Source organism: Chlorocebus sabaeus, chromosome 7 (genome assembly GCF_047675955.1).
Source record: "Chlorocebus sabaeus isolate Y175 chromosome 7, mChlSab1.0.hap1, whole genome shotgun sequence".
In the NCBI taxonomy this organism is placed as follows: Eukaryota; Metazoa; Chordata; class Mammalia; order Primates; family Cercopithecidae; genus Chlorocebus; species Chlorocebus sabaeus.
The window spans coordinates 52550426-52571889 of NC_132910.1; the positions used below are offsets into that span (position 1 = coordinate 52550426).

Sequence of the window (21464 nt, forward strand, 5' to 3'; positions counted from 1 at the left end):
GAAAATTGTGAGTATCTCTAAAGAACGAACACAATTTTCCTTTACATTCACATTCAAAATATGGGTTTTGCCTCATGAGTGATTATAATTCCTACATACACCAAGAATCTTTGTGTCAAATCCCGCATCAAACACGGGACTCAGGCTGGGCACCGTGACTCACACCTGTAATTCCAGCACTTTGGGAGGCAGACCTGGGCGGATCACTTGAGACCAGGAATTTGAGACCAGCCTGGCCAACATGGTGAAACCTCATCTCTAGTAAAAAATACATAAAAATTAGCCGGGTGTGATGGCATGCTCCTGTAATCCCAGCTACTTGGGAGGCTGAGACTTGAGAATTGCTTGAACCCAGGAGGTGGAGGTTGCAGTGAGCCAAGATCGTGCCACTGCACTCCAGCCAGAGCGAAAGAGTGAGACTGTCTCAAAAACAAAACAAAAAACCAAAAAACCCCAAAAAACACGGGACTCATCAAACAAACAATTATAACCCATAATGCTCTGAGAAAGCCAAGTAAATTATTAGCTTTTTACCTACAAAAATTTTCCGGTAATCTGAAGTATTCTTTTTAATCTTCAAAATTTCTTCAAAATTTTAATTTTGTACCAACAGTAGAAAAATCTTTCTGGGAAATCACATCTTTGCGGGGGTCACACTCAGGCTAACATCCCAGTCATAAGACTGATGTTGGGACATCATTTAACTTTCTTGGGCTTCAGTTTTCTTCTCTATAAAATTACATCTGTAATTATGGGATTTCTATGAAGATTAAATGATACACTGTTACAAAAGCCCCAGCAAAGAAGATGGTCATTTTCCTTCCTTCCTTGCTCTTTTTTTCTTTCTTGTTCAACCACATTCCTTACTTCCCTTAATTGTGACTGCCATTCCTGCCTCACGTGGAAGCCATGCCCTCAATGGTTCCTAGCAGCTTCTTCATTTTTCAATTCCAACTATCTCTGTTGAGTTGGAATTGAACTCAACAGATCAATTTGATTGAGTAATATCTGCAGTAATTTCCTCTGATGACCATGCCCTCCTTCCTGAAAGACTCTTTGCCTTAGGTGTTGTAATGCTTTTTTTCCTGCTTCTCCTTCTCCTTCTCTGACATCTTCTCAGTTCCTAGGCTGATCTTTTTCTTCTATCTCCAGACCTATGCTTTCTAATATGTAGGCCCCAGCTACATGTGGCTGTTAACCACTTCAGACATGACTAGTCAAATTAAGATGTGCTGTAAGTGTAAAATACACATGGGATTTCAAAGACTTAGTACAAAAATACGAATAGAAAATGTCCCTTTAATAAGTGTTATATTAATCAAATGTCAAAACGGTAAAATTTTGGATATTTGTGTTAAACAGATTATATTATAAAAATCAATAATTTGTTTCTGTTTCTACCCCTTTTACTGTGGTTTCTAGAAAATTTAAAATGACAGATGTGGCTCATATTTTATTTCTATTGGAGAGCAATGTTCTGAAGAATTCTTTATTCTCCTCCTCTCCCCTTTCACGCTCTCCTTTAGCAAGACCATCAGCTTACGTTACTGCACTCGTCTCTGTGTTGTTTACTCTTGTTTGCATTTCTCTTTCCCTTCCTTCCTTCCCTCCTTTCTTCTCTCTCTTTTCTTTCTTTCTCTCTCTCTTTCTCTCTTTCATAGAGTCTTGCTCTGTTGCCCAGGCTGAAGTGCAGTAGTGCAATCTAGGTTCACTGCAACCTCTGCCTCCCAGGTTCAGGCAATTCTTCTGCCTCTTCCTCCCAAGTAGCTGGGATTACAGCTGCGCACCACCTTGCCTGGCTAATTTTTGTATTTTTAGTAGAGATAGGGTTTCACAATGTTAGTCAAGCTGGTCTCAAACTCCTGACCTTGTGATCTGCCCAGCTCGGCCTCCCAAAGTGCTGTGATTACAGGCATGAGCCACCACACCTGGTCTCTTATGTCTGCATTTCTAACCCTCACCTCTCTCTGAACCTCCAGGGCAGAATTTCTAAATGCCTCTACATAAATGCTCTGCCAAATTCAACACATCCTACTCTTCCCAATAAATATCTGTTAGATATTTAAATTGAAAAATACTTCCTCTTCCTTAGACAATGGCATCCTATCCATGGCACAGACTGGAACCTCTGTAGAATATTCTGGATTATTTCCTCTCTCTTGTAGCCTCTCACATAGGTAAGGGTTCTCATGGCCAACACCGGAAATCTATTCTGGCTAATTTTAACAGGAAAGAGATATATTAAAGATATTAGAGAGCTCACAGATCCAGAGAACTGGGCTTCGATGCTCTGTAGCTGGGAAGAGTAATAGTATCTGTCCACACTGTGGGGTGGGCTCCATGAAAGGCTTGCCACTGATGTTCATAGCCAATGCCAGAGCTCATACTAATGCTGTGTAGTTAGCTCCCAAAATGCTGAGGCGGAAGCTCTTCCATTGCTGGCCCATGAGATTCCACACCTGACAGGACAATTGCCGTCCTGCCTTGCTGCCTCCTCATGATGCTCAATATGAAACAAAGCTTTACTTACATGCATTTATCTGACTGGCGAATCCTAGGCAACAGGTTTGTATTTTATCTGCAAGGACTGCTAAAGACAGTTTTCTGGTTCCCTGATAACGGTGCACATTTCCAAAATATAGGAAACATGTTGGGCAAGTATATCTGACAAATTTGTATCATATGCCACATTCATTAGCGACGTTCTGTTTTCCCAAATTCCTTGTATTTGTCCTTTCCTTTGCACTTCTCCTCCCATAGCCTGGTCCAGCCTTTTGCTGGGATTACTTCAAAAGCTTCCTAAATGTTTTTCTTTTTTTTATATTTACATTTTATTTTATATTTATTTACATTTTTGGTTATCCATATGTTACCTTGCTAGCCAATCTTCACGCTGCGATTAACATGTATAGTGAAACATGGGTTAGAGCATGCCTCTAATCTCATTAAAGTAATTCTACAACTCCTGATTGCCTACACACACAAAAATTAAATGCTTTAACATGCTATTCAAAGCACTCAAGGATATGGACTTCAATATATTTTCAGTCTCCTTTTTAACTAGATTCCTCACTCACCTTCATGTCTTTTGCTAGTCAGTCCTTGAATATACTTAGAATTCATTACTAGATTACTAGTATTGCTTAGAATTTATACTAGACTACATAGCACAGTTTTGAGTAAGACTCTCGTTAGTGTTGCTCCCCAACTGAGTGAGTTGCGACACTCTGCTTAGCCTCTCTCAGATTCAATTTCCTCACAGGAAAGTGAAGTCACCACAACCTTGCAAGCTTCCTGTGTTGATTATTGTCAAATGTGCAAAACATGGGGCATGAACCTGGCACTTAGTAAGTGCCCCATAAAAGGATGCCATTGATATTGCTGTTACGATTGTGCGACTGTGCTCCTGATAATTTTTCCACTTCCAGGAATGCCTTCACCACATTCCTCCCTGTCCTGGAATCCAGCTTATCCTTCACAGCACTCCTCCAACTTCAAACTCTTAATGAACATTCCAGTCAGGAAATGCAAGGTTCCTTCCTTTCTAATGCCACAGCAGGACGTCTATTCATGTAGTTAGCACACACTTTATTTTCTTATGTTAGTTTATTATCTATCTGGCTGGTATTCCAATTTGGTATCTAGATTGCCCAATTCAGTGCGTGGTATACAGTTAATGCTCAATCATTACTTACTAAGCTTAACTTACTTTTTTTCTGGATAAGATCTCTCTCTATTCTGCATATGTGCTATGGATGCTTTTATTATAGAAAAACAATACTATATAGCTTGCTTCTATTTTTCTACGAACATGTGCAATTTTAAGTCAAGTCACTGATCACTGGGTTCAAATAGTCCATTTATCATGGGATAGTCATGGAAATTCTAGAGCTGTTTTTACTTTCCCTCAGAGACTTCAGACAGAACAAGAAATAAAAGCATTATCGGTAAATCTGAGGCACAATAAATAAGCAAGTGTTTACTCAGAGTTCCAATTAAGCTTATGACCTTCATATATGCCTTTGTTCCCACAGAACATTTTTCCAGCCATACAGGCCTCCCTGTGGTCCTCAAAACTGCCAGTTTTGTCTTTACTTAAGTATCTTTGCACTTGCTATTCTCTTTGTCTTGAACTCCCTTACCCCATTTCTTCATGAAGGTCACCCATGCTTGCCCAAATATCATTACTCAGAAAGTTTTTTGTTGACCATACACTAAAAGAAGTTCTTTATCTCCCACTTGCTCCATCTCTACATTGCTTTATTTCTTTTCTCCATGGTACATAATGAATGCTTTAAGTTTTACTATATTTACTTATGGCATGAATGAATAAACCCTGAAAATGTAGTTGGAAACGTAGAGCAATAGAGCAAAGGTAGCCTCATTCAGTAACAGAAGGGAGCAATGATGCTCTATTTTCAGCCTGCACACAGCTTGTCGTGATTGTGCTGGCTACCACAGAGTTCTCACTGCCTTTGATGTGGTGTCTCTGAGACAGTATGATAATGCTTTTCATCCTTCTCATGGCTCCCTCTTTTGGCATTAAGTCATTCAGTTACTCTTTAGTGACTGTACCAGGAAGAGGATAGAAATAGCAAGAGGAGAAATCAAAAGAGCCAGTGTCAATACTCTATGAGAAAGAGTTGGGGCAAAAATTTGGCAAAAAATTAGATTATTAAATTATCCAATTGTAGATGTAATATTTCCCAAGGTTTTCCTACTTACTCATTAATATGTATCATTTTGAATTGACTGTATACTCCTAACATATAAATATATCACATTTTAAAGTAATCTTCTGAAGAGAAATGTTATATTTTATTATTTAGAAATAACTAGAGTGAGTTTCCTTCAAGAAAACATCTGTTTTCTAAATTAATGCTTAATAATGATTCATAGTCTAGTTACAAAATATACTACTATATGGAAATTGAAACATAGTAATTTCTTCTCTCAATAATTAGAATAATATAGATTCACATGAATAGCTCTATGGTTGAAGTTCATTTCCTAGAAATCTAGTGAAATGTGTCTGATAAATGCATCTTTCACCACAGTGTCAGAATGAAAACCAAAACAAAAAAAATCACAATAGCTTTTCCTGTTTCATAAGATGTTCAACCTATTGTGAAATCAATGTTCTAAAGTCCTATAGCAAATAGAGGAATAAAATGTGATGCAATTCATTTTGAGACTTTCTTAACAGAAATAATTTAGTAGATTGCAATTTAACTAAAAGAGTGAGAAACAGACAATTTCTCATTTAATTTTTCTCAATGTTTAATTTAAAAGGAAAAAAAAGACAAACATTCTCTAGTAAAATATTTAAATTACCAGATGAAAGTATTAAAGTATTTATTAGGTGACACATTACAAAATTTGAAACAAAAACAGAGGACGAATGCACCCACCTGAGCACTGAGAACACTCTGGCCATTTTGCCTATTGCTCGGATCTTGTTCCTTATCACCTCCTTCCGGGCTGCAGCTGTTGCACCTGTATTTTCAAACAGAGTTCAGGGGTCAGTGATTTTTATCTAATTGCAATTGATTTTACAAATTTATACATACAACAGACTCCAGTAAGCAAAATCAGGTTTTTTTGTTTGTTTGTTTTTCCTTAAGAGGATTTATCTGTAAATCAAAGTTGAAAATTTAAGCTTTTGGCCACCAATACTAGGATGTGATTTTTGAGAGGTCCTCATACTTTTGAGATATCGGGGGGAGGTGAGTAAGGAGCTAACTGGAAAATCACTGAGCAGAGGGGTAGGTTCCTATCCTCCTTTTCTAACTGACTTTCCCTTTCTTTTCTATTTATACAGAGACCATGCATTGGGAGGAAGAGTTAAGTGCCTTATCATCATCTTCTATTCATTTGCAGTCTCCATGCTGGGAAAACTACTTTAGGAAACTGCTTTTCCAAAAGTTCTCCTTTGATATGATTAAACTAGGACGTCTCTTAATTCCCTATCTGCGTTGCAACATCATTCATAATTATTTGATGATGACTGAGCACTTGATACTCTTTCATGTTCTGGTTGGTTCATGAGTTCTAGAGAAAAAAGTAGAGAACTGCTAAATTGGATTTAGTAAGAGACAATGGCACCATGGTTTGCATTTTAGTCCTATTTTTGAAATTTATGCATGGTTTTTCCAGGTAAGTTTTACCACTTGTTACATTTTCCAAATTAAAAAAAATTAATTACATAGATTATTGTTACAAATAAATATATTTTAAAATAATGTTGTAAAATAATACTTTAATGAACCCATTTTATTCTTTATTTAATTCCCAAGGTATATTGGAAGAAGTATAAAACAGAAAAAATACCTCTCAATTTTTTTTTTTTTTTTTTTTTTTTTAAAAGATGGAGTCTTGCTCGGTCGCCCAGGCTGGAGTGCAGTGGCGCGATCTCGGCTCACTGCAGCCTCCGACTCCCCAGGTTCAAGTGATTTATCCTGCCTCAATCTCCCAAGTAGCTGGGACTACAGGCATGTGACACCATGCCCAGCTAACTGTTTTTGCATTTTTAGTAGAGACAGGCTTCACCATGTTGGTCAGATTGGTCTCAAACTCCCGACCTCGAATGACCCGCCTGCCTCAGCCTCCCAAAGTGCTGGGATTACAAGTGTGAGCCACCACACCTGGCCAAGATTTTTATAATCCAAGGTAAAATGGATAAGTTATCCTTTTTATACATTATGTGGGATTTTATAGAAAGCATTAACACAAGCAGATCATCTAATTCTACTGCTTCTAATAGATACACAATAGAATATTCTTTTCAAATAATAACAGAAATGTTCCTAATCCAACTGAACAGTTTGAGTCATGTAATTTGCTCAGGGACTATAGATGATAACTGGTATATGTTTTGGTCTTTTATTATAATTTGTGATAACAGCAAGCTTTCACAGAATGGTTTTGAAAAAAAGATTTCTACTGTTTCCCTTAGAGGGCTTTTATGAACGCCATTTGGAATCTTGTTGATTGTATTGATCAAAAAATTAATATGCCAACATTTCCACAAGAAAGAAAACTTGTACCAACACACAAAATTTTGAAATGGCTAGAAAAAAAGGCCTTTGCTTTTTTTTTTTTTTCCTCTCCTTCCACTCCAAGAAAGTGAAAACATAATGGATCACTTTCTTTGCCTGGGTGGGTAATCTTTCAGAGGTGATGCTAACACAAACCCATCTCATAGGTGCATGGGTGTTCCTCAGAGGGTGTATGAAAACCAGCAAGCTGGCTTCCTTCCACCTTCCCTCTGACCTGAAAGCAGCCTACATGTATGTCCATTTCATCCTCTCTTGTGGCAACCATGCCATGGCAGGCACCTTTCAACACATCCAATGGGAAGGACTTATTATTGCCAGCTATTCTACCTGCAAATGGGTAGAATAGGTTTCCACCTATGTGGGAGAGAGCTGTTCTCCAACCCAGCTATTCTGATAATAAGCAAAACCACGGGTCTCATTCAGTATCAGTTCCTTGAATTATTAATTAGTCTCTAGGCCAGAACAATGGAGAGGAAAATAGGGTGTGTGCAGGATCCCTGCCTCTAATCGTATTCTGATTTTGTAATAATATTAATTGTCTATGATTTGTAATTAAGATTATACATCAAATTCTGCTCTGGAGACCATCTAAAACTGAATTCTCTGTGCTTGGATTTTAGATGATTAATGAACAAGAGACCATCAAAAGATTTTTTTTTTTTTAAGTGGGATGGTTAATAGTCCCCTTAGGGTGGTGTTCCCATACATATATATATTTCAGTTACTCCATTCGATGATGCTTTCAGTATAACATTGTCCTATTACTACTCTATGTTTAAAATTCCCTACCTCAGCTGACCTGTGAACTCAGGGGTCATGATGTGCTGAGTAAGGGAAAAGATTCTGGCCCTCTCCAATAAACAATATGGCCAGATCATGAAATCAATCCAATGAACACGAAGAATGGAAATTGTGGGAGAGCTCCAAAACTGGTCACTATATTTAGAAGCACAAGAAAAGCAGCAAGGAGTGGCTAAGATGTCTAGAAATAAAATTTCATGTATTTAACAGAGGTGAGAGGGGTAACACATAAAATCAATTAAGTAAAAATATATATGAAGAATAATCTCACAGAACATTTCTGGCCGAGACGGGCGGATCACGAGGTCAGGAGATCGAGACCATCCTGGCTAACATGGTGAAACCCCGTCTCTACTAAAAAATACAAAAAAAAAAAAAAAAAAAACTAGCCGGGTGAGATGGCGGGTGCCTGTAGTCCCAGCTACTCGGGAGGCTGAGGCAGGAGAATGGCGTAAACCCGGGAGGCGGAGCTTGCAGTGAGCTGAGATCCGGCCACTGCACTCCAGCCTGGGCGACAGAGCAAGACTCCGTCTCAAAAAAAAAAAAAAAAAAAAAAAAAAAAAAAAAAAAAAAACTTGTACAAACCTTAACTAGAGAAACGAAAAGTAAAAAGTTGGAAAAGGAGGGAAATAAATTATGTAGAGCTGTGCTTCTTAGCTTGGTGTAAGCTGATGATCAGAAACATGCTCAAATATGTACTCAATTTTAAATGTAAAATGAACATTCTCACAGTCAGTATACTATTCCTTATATTTTCAGATCAAATGAATGATTAGAGAGCATATAAAAGATATTCTACTTTATGTATATGCAGTTGTGCTCCCCATAAACAGTGAATCGCAACACACTCTAGCACTTTTCTTAATTAAAAAAAAAAAACCTCTCTTTTAAAAATTTCTCAATAACCCAGATAAGGAGTTTTATTATCCCTCTTATAAAATTGGAATATATTTACACAAAAAGTAAAATAACCTGACCATGGACAGTAAGAAGAGTCATTAAACTATTCTCTGAATGTTTTATCCTGAAAAGTACCTTTAATCTTTTCAATATAATCAAATCAAAATGAGCTCTAACCACACATACATAACCTCACAAAGATTTAAAATATCGAAATAAAATATCTGGATTGATGTGTAATTCAATCTAAAGGAGCTGAACAATAGCAGGAGAGAATTAGGTTCAGATGTAAATGGTCTAGTATACTATACTTAGTATTGCTATTCCAGGTTTTCGGTATTCTCCAGAGATCATTAAAATTCTTTTTCAAAAACTTATTCCATTCCAAATCCTCACAGTCCATAATTAAACAGAAATATCAAGAATAAGTACATGTTTTTCAGAATTTTGCTACCTGCAACGATAATGTCATATTAAACATTCTTGGTACTGTTCTATTTACGTTGTGAAAATGTACCACAGTAGCTCAAATTAAAATTCAGTATATAAAATAATGAAGACACACAAAATACCTTTTACATGAAAACTGTGATAATTTCTTCCCATTGAAAAAAACATATAATCACTTATTTCAACTTGGAAGTCCAAAACTGAAAGGTAGTATTTCATATGTTAGAAAAAAATAGCAATTTTAAGTAAAATTTCATTTTGTATTTCTATTCAAATAATATTCACTTCTTTTTTTGGCCTCTCCTTTCAACTTTTTAAGTTCTGATCTTCTTTTATGCCTAGGGTATCATGCTACTATTTCCAGATTCTAAGCAACCCTGAAAACTCAAATTTTGCTCAACATGGGAGAGGCTAGTATGCAGACCAAGGGGATCTTTAAAGATTTGCTTTTAATACATGTCCTTCTTGCCTTTAACTTAGCACCTTGCTGACTTCTCATGAAGTTTTAAGATATCTATGGCAAATGGCATTCTAAGTGAGTGTTGCAACCCCACAGGGTAGATTTCAGCCTTAAAAAGGAACTGGAAAAAGGCATTTGCACCACAGAGAGTGGGGGCAAGTGCTTGGCTGAAGAGAGATTCTTACCTGGGGTATCTGCCACACATTTTAGATGTTGGCTCTGACTTCCAGCTCAGTTACCACTGTGGAGCTACTACTGTGAATTCCTCAGTTACACCTGAATTAGTGGTGTGCAGAATGTGTTATGTAGAGTTCAAATTAACATCCAAATCAGTCATTCATCAAATATTCTTGTGACTCCTTTACTATACAGCCTGCCATGTGCTAGCAACAGAAGTATGAATGAGGCATTGTCTCTGCTTTCGGAGATCACGTGAACAACAATAGATCATGACAAATATTATACTGAAAGTAGCAGTGGTACACTGGAGCTGGCTTCTGTCAGCTGGTAAGAGGATACTGAGTGTGTCCCTTCTTAACTCCATGGTCAGTAATTTCTTTCTCTCTCTCTCTTTCTCTCTTTCTTTCTCAGTCTCTCTCTCTCTCTCTCTCTCTCTCTCTCTCTCTCTCTCTCTCTCTCTCAAAGGAGTCTCACTCTTTTGCCCAGGCTGGAGTGCAACGGCGATCTCGGCTCACTGCAACCTCCGCCTCCCAGGTTCAAGCGATTCTCCTGCCTCAGCTTCCTGTGATTCTCCTGCCTCAGCCTCCCAAGTAGTTGGGAGTACAAGTGCCTGCCACCATGCCTGACTAATTTTTGTATTTTTAGTAAAGACAGGGTTTCACCACTCTGGCCAGGCTGGTCTCAAACTCCTGACCTCAGGTGATCCACCTGCCTGGGTCTCTCAAAGTGCTGGGATTACAGGCATGAGCCACCACGCCCGGCCCATGGTCAGTAATTTCATGTTGGTAGCTTCAAATCAGCTGTGGGGGAAACACTGATACCACGAAAATCTGCAAATGCTACAAACCAGGGCCATTTTCCCTGGGAGGACAGGTACAAACTGCATGCAGGTAGAAGAAGACTTTTCAGTGAAATGGTGACAGTCAAGCATCTTGAAGTATACATAAACACCAAAAAGAAAGAAGAATGGCATTCTCCATAGAGGTTTTTTAAATGTGTAAAGGCAGCAAAATTCCACATTATGTTCAGATGATGGGTAAGAAGTTTGATGTGAATGAAGTTTGAGTAAACTCGGATGATGGTAGGCTGGGAAAGAAGCAGGAAATGCCTGGGCTAACCTGTAAAGGCTTTAGCATAGTAGTACATGCAAACAAGAAGTTTAGATATTAGCATATATGCAATAGAGTTAAATAAAACTTACTTTGCCAGATACCAAAAAAGAAAGAAACTCTTAGATTGCTGGATGAGTAGAGACAGATATGTGATAAAGCAAATATAGTCGATTGTTAGCTATAGAAAGTTAAGTGATGGGTATCTAAGTACTAACTGTACAGTTCTTCAAACTTTCCTGTATGTTTAAAACATTTTGTAATAAAATGTCAAAAAATGAAACTATACTTGGAAGAAATTTGGTTTTGTGGGGAAAGAAAAATAGCAGCTTTGGAGAGAGAAGTGTCTAGGTCCTGCCCTGCCCTTCCTTTATGTAATCGGGGAGGATGCATGAGCTTGCTGAAAAAGGTAATGAATACTTCTCACTGGAGTTACATTCTCCCCATCTTTCTTCTTCACCAAATCCAGGAGAAAGCTGAACTGGCAAGATTTTGTTTTAAAAGTCTAATCGAAGAGATTCTTATTAGTTTCAACACATTTTTACAACTGTAAGAAATTAAAATGACCAGTTATAAAAATTATACTTAAATATCTTCTGAAAAGAAATATTTTTACATTAGAATGTGAAAAAGCTGCTTTTAAAAATTGTTATTGTTATTGAGTTGTATTTTATTTGATAGAAACACTAGCAGACCTTTCCCAATTCATCATCATATTGGCCACAAGCTTTTTGTTATTATTTTGGCTTCTTTCTTTACAGGACAGTTTAACTAATACAAGTGCATCCACAGCATATGTATTTCAATGAACTATATATAAAAAAGTATATGTATACTAAAAGTTTTTGTATGTTTTAAAAGGAAAGATATGTCTTTAAAATTATATTTTGGGGGTAGACTTCAAATGTTTTCAAATGTTTAATCCAAAATCTGAGAAAATTTTTTTTTAACACTCACCACTTCCAAATTTGTTAAAACTTAACAAAGTTCATCCCTATTCTACTTGAAAATAAAATTTTTATCATGGGTAAATAGTATTAAACAGAGTTTCAATGTTCCTTCAGATTTTATTCTTTGCCAAACAGAGCAATTACTGAATTTGAATAAAATCTCTTGATGAAAGCATAAAGTGTTGAGATCATTAATATCTTTTGTTGTGCTATATTAAAGATAAAAATGGGTTTTGTGTCCATCCAAACTCAGCATCTTTGAAATAGAAGATATAATGCATAAGATAGAACCGACTTCAGATACCTCTAAGAAACCTGCATAATTGGTCTTTATAGCTTTTTACAGATTATGAAAATTGTGAATATAAAGACTGTCTTCTTTGGGAAAATACATGTCCAACAGTTGAAGTAATCCCTAAATCTTATCTTGTCTTTTTCTCTCCTGACCTAACTTAACAATAACAAACCTTGAGCTCTTATATCCCAGCAAAGGGATGTTATGCAGAAGTTACTTTAGATATCCACCCAGTTTTGCCGTTGGCTGTGAATTGTGTGTGACAAGTGCTTCAGTACATTTTCCTACACCACCAGGCACTTGAGCCCTAGATTTAAAAAAAGCACCATAAGCAATGGATAACTGTTTACTCTGATGGAATGACTTCGAAATTGTAGCCTTTATAATTTTTACTCATGTAGCTACAAAATAATATCCTCAAAGAATACTATTCCCATTCCATGTTTAAATAGTTGTAAATAGTGTTGTAAATATTATGAGATTAAAATGAAATGGCTATATTACTCTGTTACCAATGGTATATAAATATCACAGCAATTTGAGTCCCACTATCATTCATTTAGAGAAAAGTCTATGAATGAAATCCTCATTGATATTTAGAAATTATATATTATTATTATTTTCTTTGAAATTGTAGTTCCACTTTAAAATTCCCCAATTTTGTTCCAGTGCATTAAAATTTTTTTTAAATATATACATATTTTAAATTAGACAGGCTCTCCTCATGTGGCCCAGGCTGAACTAGGACTCCTGGGCTCAAGTGATCCTCCCGCCTCAGCCTCCCAAGTGGGGTTACAGGTATGCTAAACTTTAAAATATTTTTGTCACTACATTATATGTTATGTTTAAAAATTTAACTAAATTTTAGAAATTTCCTGAGATGATGGATATTAAGTGTTCAAAAATTCCTTTGGAATAAATAACACAATATCATAATTATTATAGAGAGTTCACAATTATGAACTCTTTAGTTCATAATTGAGATAGAGGGCACTAACATATGATAAATATTCATAAATATTAAAATGCACAGAAATAAAATTTTATTGGAATGCATCTCTTAATGATAAAGATGGGAAGGAAATTACATTGCTCCCTTGATTAAAGGGACTTCCTAGATACGAAGTTTTTTCCAATGTCTCTTTGTGTGTGTGCCCCAGAGATTTTTATAGCTCAAGGAAATGTTCATACTGACTATGTCTAGGGAGACCTGTGCCTTTTTGTTAAAATGGAAAAAGGGCATTTGAGAAAGAGGAGGCAGGAAAGGAGAAGCTGCAATAAGGTCTCCAGCCAAGGTGTCTTCTCAGGCTGATCACTTTTAAGAAAATAAGACTTACGGTGGCTGAGGATGTGAAACTGGATTCCCTTTAACTCCTCTTGAAATGTCTTAGGGTAATCGCGACAGTACAGATATTCCAGCCTGAAGAGTGCTGTTCTATCAAGAATTAGATTACTCTATTTCTAGAGTTGACAGCTATTGGAAGAACTCCTTAACTTGCCATAAACTTGGAAATCCTGCACTGTTCATCTACTTAGGGTCAGTGCAGTCAAAGTGAATCCAGAGATTGTTAGGTGCTTTCTCTCACCAAACAAAGTCATATGTATGCTTATATATTACTATTTTGGGCAAAAGAAAAACACATTCAGGACAAGTGAAAATAATCCTGGTAAAAATTCATCTTTTTGAAGATTACAAACTAAAATATTTAGAGTATCTTTCTAATATGGATCCTAACTCTATTAACTATCCCTCCCATAGGTGATAAAATTGGGACATAATTGCCACTTACTCCAAATGACTCTAAAGCACACATTCTGAATTTCTTCCATATGTTTTTTTAACTTGACTACAATCTCAGTATATATTAAGAGCCTGCAATGAATGGTGTGATATTTGGCATAAGGCTATTCTGTCTTACATCCCACTTTGAAAGCAATAGAAGAGCCTTTAAAAAATATATATATATTTTTAAAAAGTTTCTCCCGTGTAATGGATTTTAAGGGTGTAATGGATTTTAAGTGTTCAATGGATTTTAAGGAAGGCCAGAAGAGCCTAGACTAGTTTTTTCTCCCCCTCTCTTGTCATAAAACATAACCAAATTCTTTGGATAGGAAGTCTTAAAAATGGACAGATTACTCCCAAATGCCCAATTACTGTCATTATTTGATTTTCTGTTTAATTATCAGTTACTTTCATTTCCAAACTCTAATTTGATTCCATGCACTTTTGTTCTCTAAGATGTTGTGTTCTGTCTGTTTAATGACTCCTTGGTTGAGTTGCAGAAGCTGACTATAAGCAGAATTCTAACTGGGTGAAAGTAAAAGACTTTACAGTAGATTAGGAACCTTCCACTGATTTTTCAAGAAACTCTAACATGTTCAGCTAACGCCTTACAAAGCATATTGCCCCCTTTTTAATATTTACCAAGGAAGCTATTAAGAGCCATAAAATCTGACTTGGCTTAACCCCTTTATCGTGACAAAAACACATCAATTTTATAAAGTAGCAACAGAAAATAAAAACAAAAAGGAATAAATCTAAATTTAATAATATCGATTTATTATCTCAAAGGGAAGCAGTCATAATGCCTGGATGTCTAATCAAAGATTGCTCTTGATATGGATGAAGATATAACTGTTTAATAGATGTTTATTGAGGACATAATTGTGCATACGTGGTAAGTGCTGGAAGAATGCATTCAGACTAGAACTTAATTCTGGGCCCATATGGATTTGTACATTTATCAAATGCTAGAATGACATTTACATGTTATCTCTGCCATGATATAAAGTGAAGGGAGAAAACGAACAGAGTAAAATATTATGTTTGATTGTCCCATATGTTTTACCCTAGATAAAAAGTTAATTTGAGTACCACTTGACAGCATAATAAAAAACAGAGAGAAACAAGTAATACAACTCCTTCATCTGACAGTGGAGAATGGCTGAGGCACTGGCAGGTAATGAAGCTTATCTGAAAATAAGTCATTCAAAGGTCTGTTGCTATTCACAGTTCACACACGGTGTTTTGCTACTTCGTGGGAGACGTAGTAAAGTTTTGCCCAAGAAGGAGAAGTAGAGGTTCTGGTCAGTGACCCATGCACAGGCAACATCAAAAAGTAGATGGTTCCCAAGTCATGAGACTTTAACATCATTTAAACATATTATTATCTTACCAGGAGAATGGATGTGCTAGTCGAAAATGTGTTGGTTTGCAACAGATGTATAGTAAAGAAGAGTAGCTGAGGCAAACATTTGAAATGTTCTGGGAAGTACTGTCCATGGGCCAAATGGCTGTGAAGTGCTTTGGTCCTACAGCGAAGCTTTGGATCACAAATACTTGGCTTGTCCACTTCTCTTAAGACATATAACTAAACCGGCATTTGAAAGCCAGAACAGAACAGAGGTCAAGAACTTGTGTCTAGAATAAAAGACCTTGGTCTAAGTCCCAGCACTATCATTTACTAGCTATCCTGGGCAAGTACTAAGTAAGTGTCTTTAAGGCTCACTTGCCTTATCTAAAAAGTGAAGAATGTTCTAAATGCATTATTTGCATTATTTCATATAATCCTCACAACAACCACATTGAGATGGTACTACTAGTCTCCATTTGACAGAGAATAATTCTAAGGAACAAAACGTTATTTGCCTAAGGTCTTTAGCTAGAGGTGATTCAGAACCAGGATTCATTAGAGTACCAGCTAACTGACCTACTTCACTCGCAGTGGCAGAATAAGTAATGTTCTCATTCATTCTCAACATTCAACAAACACATGTGCCAGTTAGGGTGCTACCTGCTAATGCATGTAGAACAGAGCTTTCGTATATGGGAAGTATTGTAAAATGCTTGTTATTATTAAGAAGAAAACACTTGTGCAGATATGAACATTCCAGTTACATTTCTCTCTGTAAATTAAATGATGTATTATGTGTTCTTGGTGAATATCAAGCTGCCCTGAGATGTGGCCTCATTTATGTTTTGTGCCAGCCAGGCTAAAGGCTGGACCCCAGATTATGGCAAACACACTTGGAGAGAATGAGAGGAGCCAGGATGTTGCTGGCTTTGCAGTCAGAACAAAATAGACCACCCCAAATAGATGGGTTGACAAAATAGAATCAACATTTCTATTTCTACAGAGTTCTGAGACAAAATGGGAGAACAGCTTTTATATCTTCTCATGAGCTAAGAATAAAGAGGGAAAAATTAAACAAATTTTAGAAGAGTGAAAATAGGAAAATCTCAGAGAGAAATACTTTTAACATTTAAATTTTGTGGGCATTTATTGAACTTTTAAGTACAGCCTTTACACCTGCCATAAGAGATCAAACAGTTACTCTAAAAAGAATGTTTTAGAAACTGTGGACTCAACAACTCTCTTGCTGCCTCCCCTAAACGCCTATATCCTGTGACTAGCATGTTTAAACACCTATATCCTCCACATGACTAGCATGTTTAAATTGTTCAATCAGTTATCAATTACTCTAATAAACGTACAATCTTCAAGTTAAGAACCTGAATCCATTAATGCTTTAGTACAAAGAGAATCGGGAAAGCTCTGCCAGAAAAGTTTGAAAAATATAGTTTATTTTCTTTTGGTATTAGTTTTCAGCAAGTTAACATTACTTACTAGAGGCCTTTCTACAAAGAATGCCTCTTTCACATGCCAATTATCTCAACCCTATTTGCAAGAAGTAAAGTGTTCTAAACCACAGAGTCTTTGCTTTCACTGAGAGAGAGAGCTCTCTATTTCAGTGCCTTTCAAATAAAGAATGCATTAAGGCTTATAGGGCCACATGTTTACTTCCCTTTTGCAACATGGTTTGCTTTCTCGAATAAATTTTATAAACACATTTATGCTTAGATGTGCAATAGCTAATGTTTAGTATAAGTAGGCTAATGTCACCATTAGTTGAATAAAAACTAATGCTATAAAAATAATTTCTTTTAAAAGCTGTATAAAATATATATTATATATGCATATAATACTGCATGTTGAAACACAGTTATAAAATCTGGAGTATTTTCTGTAATATTACCTTACTGTGAGCATAATACACTGGTCAATGGTGGGCATTATCCAGCCAATTAGCTGCAACAGGGATATGGCTGTTTTTTTAACATTTAGTTCATTCTGCAAATTATGAGCTTCCATGCAATATGAAAATTATGCCAGATAATTAAGAAACACATTTGTGCAGTCATGGTAGTACAATATGAAGAAAAGGCAGTACTTCTGATGCCTATATTACTGCATCATTTTAATTGCTAAACTAAAAGGATTTTAATCATTGTGACCAAAGATGAAAGGCCAGATTTGATGAAACTAATTAAAATATGATAGCTAACCAGGCAGCTTGTTTGATAGTCAAGGTCTCAAAATGTCAACAAACCTAAATACGATGAGAATCATACCAAACTACACCTAGTAAATGCCCATGTATTTTTCAGACATTTTTTAGTTTTAATGATACAGTAGCTATAACAAGGTGTCTTCTTTTTAAGATGAAAGCATAACGAAACAAGCGGTTTTCTGTACTTTATAAAGGGTCTAAGAAATAAATAATAAATTTATAGAGACAAACGATTTAGCTTCCAAATTAGACACTAAAATATTAGGCAACTGAAAACAAACAAAAAGAAAACCCAACAATAAACTGGGAAAACAATAAAAAAAAAAGCCTGAGAAGAATTAATCTTTTAAAAATATTAACCTACTTTTTTACACATCTTCCTTTCCCTGTACCCTAATTACATCATGCAAACGCAGTTATTATAAAAATATAAGAGATGTTAAAATGTTAACACTGGTAAACTGATGTCCACTTTTGCATATAATTTCCTTGAAAAAATAATATGGACTTATCACATGGCCACATTTTCTAAAACATCAAAATTCATAAAATTTTTTTTTGGCTTTTCAGAAGTAGAAAAAGAAAGATGTCCCTCATGTTCTTCCTTTAGTTATTAAATATTTTATCCCAATTCCTGCTGCCTCCCCTAACGCCTATATGCTGTGACTAGCATGTTTAAACACCTATATCCTCTGCATGACTACCATGTTTAAAACTGGTTTAATTCTTATTCCACTTGACTCCAAGTTCAGTGAAGGCAGAGATCACATGTGTTGTGTTCATCATTGAATATATGGTAAAATATATTATGTCCATATTTGCTTTTAATGAATACACAGATATAAAAATACGTAAAGTAAAAACAATGTGATATTAGAATTGGGTACACTGAATTTTATTTAGTATTTTGCTTTTGTCAATGATTTAAATTTTACATGCTACTGTAAAAATAAAATAAATTTTGCTGTTTACCTCTCTCAACAATCTGATATCTGATAACCAAAGTCATGGTCCTAATTCTGGCCAGACTTATATCTCATATTAATTTTTCTGCACTGGGTGCAAATATTTTTAAGTAGCTGTTGCTTGAACTGCTACACAAACCTGGTTTTTGTGCTCTCTCATCACTCTTATTTTCTCCTTCTTTCATCTCCAGCTTTTACAGTGCAGGCTAATTTTAAAAATCAGTCCTCAATTTTGTGAGATTTTATTCCAAATCAGCAACTTTGGAGGCCTATTTCACTCTTAATAAATTCAGTTATTATTTAATCCTAGGCCCCTGTCACTAGCCCCAATTTCTTTCTCAATTTCTAGATCTCCTTTCCCAAATCCTGCTTGGACATTTCCAGAATTACACATGTCAGTTTTATTCAAACTCCTGCCTGTAACAGAACTCATCTGTCTCCTGGAGGTGGTGACTTTTCCCATAAATGTTATCATACCTCCTACGCCCCTAGGTTTGAACCGTCAAACTCAACTTTTGTTTCCTTTGCCCCTCTATCTAAGACCTGTTGATTCTACTTTGTAAGTCCTCGGAAATATCTTTTGAACAGTTCCTTTTTAATGTTTTTCTTAACAATATTTTTGTTCAGATCTTGTCAGTGCAACTTCAAGATACTTTATTAAGTTCCTAAACTGTATCCCTACTCACCCTTTGTTCATTTTCCAAGCATTTATCTAAGCTTGAAAAAGTTTTTGCTTTTTCTCAAATACTGCTTTTATTATGTTACTCCTTGACTTACTAACTTCAGGTTAGGCTTCAATGTTGACAGAACAAGAATCTCATCACCACTGTGTTCCTTAGAGCATATTTTCTTTTGTATGTCTAAATGGGTTTGTTTCTATTTTTTATATTAAAATGTAATATATTTCCCCTAAACTGTCAAATATTACAGGCCATAACATCATTTTTTTAGATTGGGAAATTGAAATACAGGATGCTAAAATGAGTTGCTCAGAAATAATAATCACAGCACAAAAAAAAGCTCCAAGCTAATGGCTCTTAGTCTAATGTGCTGCTAAACGCACAAAATGATGGGACTTTCTAAAGTTAAATCCTTAAACTTAATTTATTCAGTCCATTTAGATTTTTAAATTAATCAAACCCATTTAGATTCTGTGACTATCTGAAAGTAATGATTTGAGGGTAATCCCTTTATGCTTGGGGTGCCAAGGCATTTCTACAAAAGAATTATTAGTGTCAAATGCTTTTTGCTAGGTCAAACATTCATCATGGCAAATAAATACAGTTTTGGTAGAAAATAATATATTCATACCCTTAGAAAAGTATTCCTCAAGGATCAGTAAGATACTACATTAGTCACACTAATTCCCAACTTTGCACTTTAAGTTCTCTACAATTGTTAACAGCTAGACAGAAATAGGTAGGGAGATACTCTAGAATCTGTGATAATAGACATGAAGAATTATCTAATTCAAGGCAGACTATGGAAGATAATTTTCTGATATACAATATAGATGATTTCATAGAGGCATGCAAAAAGCTACTCTGAATCCATATTCACCTGCTTATGGTTAACACTAGGAATAAGGCAAAAACGTTGATAAAGGATAAGAGTTCTACCATGTGGTTTGCTCTTTAGATAAAAGCAGACACATAAATTCTAATTTAATATTGTCTTTCCAGTGCAGCCTGAAACTGTATTTGTCTTGAAATGTATTCACTTTATTATTTTTTCTTTCCTTTCTCATTCTACAGGACTTCAGTTTCACTTCCATAGTTTTTTCTGGTGAGTGAGACTTATCACATATCACAGTCTCAAACATAATTTGTATTTTTTTAAAAAGTGATCTCAGTGCCTATGATTTTAGGACCTAAAAGACAGTCCCAGATAAATAACTATTCCTAACTTACAAAACTATCACTAGGTTTCCAATGCTTACTGTTTCTCCAGACTTCCTTATTATAATAATGAACAATAAAGAAACCCTTCCTTGTAATGAAGGTTGATTTCTGTTAGCTCTACTTTGGAATCACTTACTAAAGCTTGGTCTGAAATGAGTCTTCTTCATTAATGTGCATTATCTACCAAATGTGATATCTCTACTTGGATTTCTTTTTTCTCTAAAGTGTTCCAGTGAATAACAACCCTAAATTGAAACCAGACTATCATTTTATCATCCAAAATAAGAAGTGGAAACAGGAAACAAAGACCTAATACATATAAATTAGATCATCAAAAGACATTCATTGGCACTAAACTGCTTCCAAACTTTACAAGATAACAGAAGTTTTTAATTTTATTTTCAACAAAGACGACCACAGGCCAATTTAAAGCAGCAATCTTTTTCCAGACAGCCTATCAAATTCCTTTACTTATAAGACAGAAGCTAAGGAGGAGGGAATCATGACATGGTTTCTATCCAGAAGCCTGACTGAGCCAGAAGATTTTCTGTCTGCTCAGATACACCTAAATTTTTCACAAGATGAAACACATTTCTTCTTAGCCTATGTTAAAATAATAGAATGATATTGTTTCATATGCATTGAATTTCATGGCCAAATAATACTGCAAAATATATTTCTTCATTTCATAAAATATTTTTATTTTACAGTATACTTATATATTGTTATATTTATATTTTATTTTACAGTATATTTAACAACAAATTAAAGCATATTATATTTGCTTATTAGCTTTTTTTTTTTTTTTAAAGCATCACACCGAATGAAAAAAATTTCAAACATTGTAATCACATGTGGTGGGAAGTTTAAGAGCCTGACAACCAGGCAGACAGTTGAATCCAGGCTCTGGTGCACTTCGCTAGCTGGATGAACTTAGGTTTTCAACTTACTGAGCCTGGATCACTTTATGTGTAAAATAAGGATAATAATAGTACCTATATCAATAGGCTGTTTTGAGGATGAAAAGATAATATAAATTGCCT

The 21464-nt window shown here is 35.5% G+C and overlaps 1 protein-coding gene across 4 annotated transcripts in view; it reads right to left on the reverse strand.

Annotated features, from left to right (window-relative positions):
- PPP3CA (protein phosphatase 3 catalytic subunit alpha) overlaps positions 1–21464 on the reverse strand; it is a 330349-nt gene that overhangs the window by 11927 nt on the left and 296958 nt on the right. For all 4 annotated transcript variants that reach the window (XM_073017515.1, XM_007999395.3, XM_007999394.3 and 1 more), the window contains exon 11: positions 5412–5496. In XM_073017515.1, coding sequence (XP_072873616.1) covers positions 5412–5496 — 85 coding nt within the window. The remainder of the gene's footprint in view (positions 1–5411; positions 5497–21464) is intronic.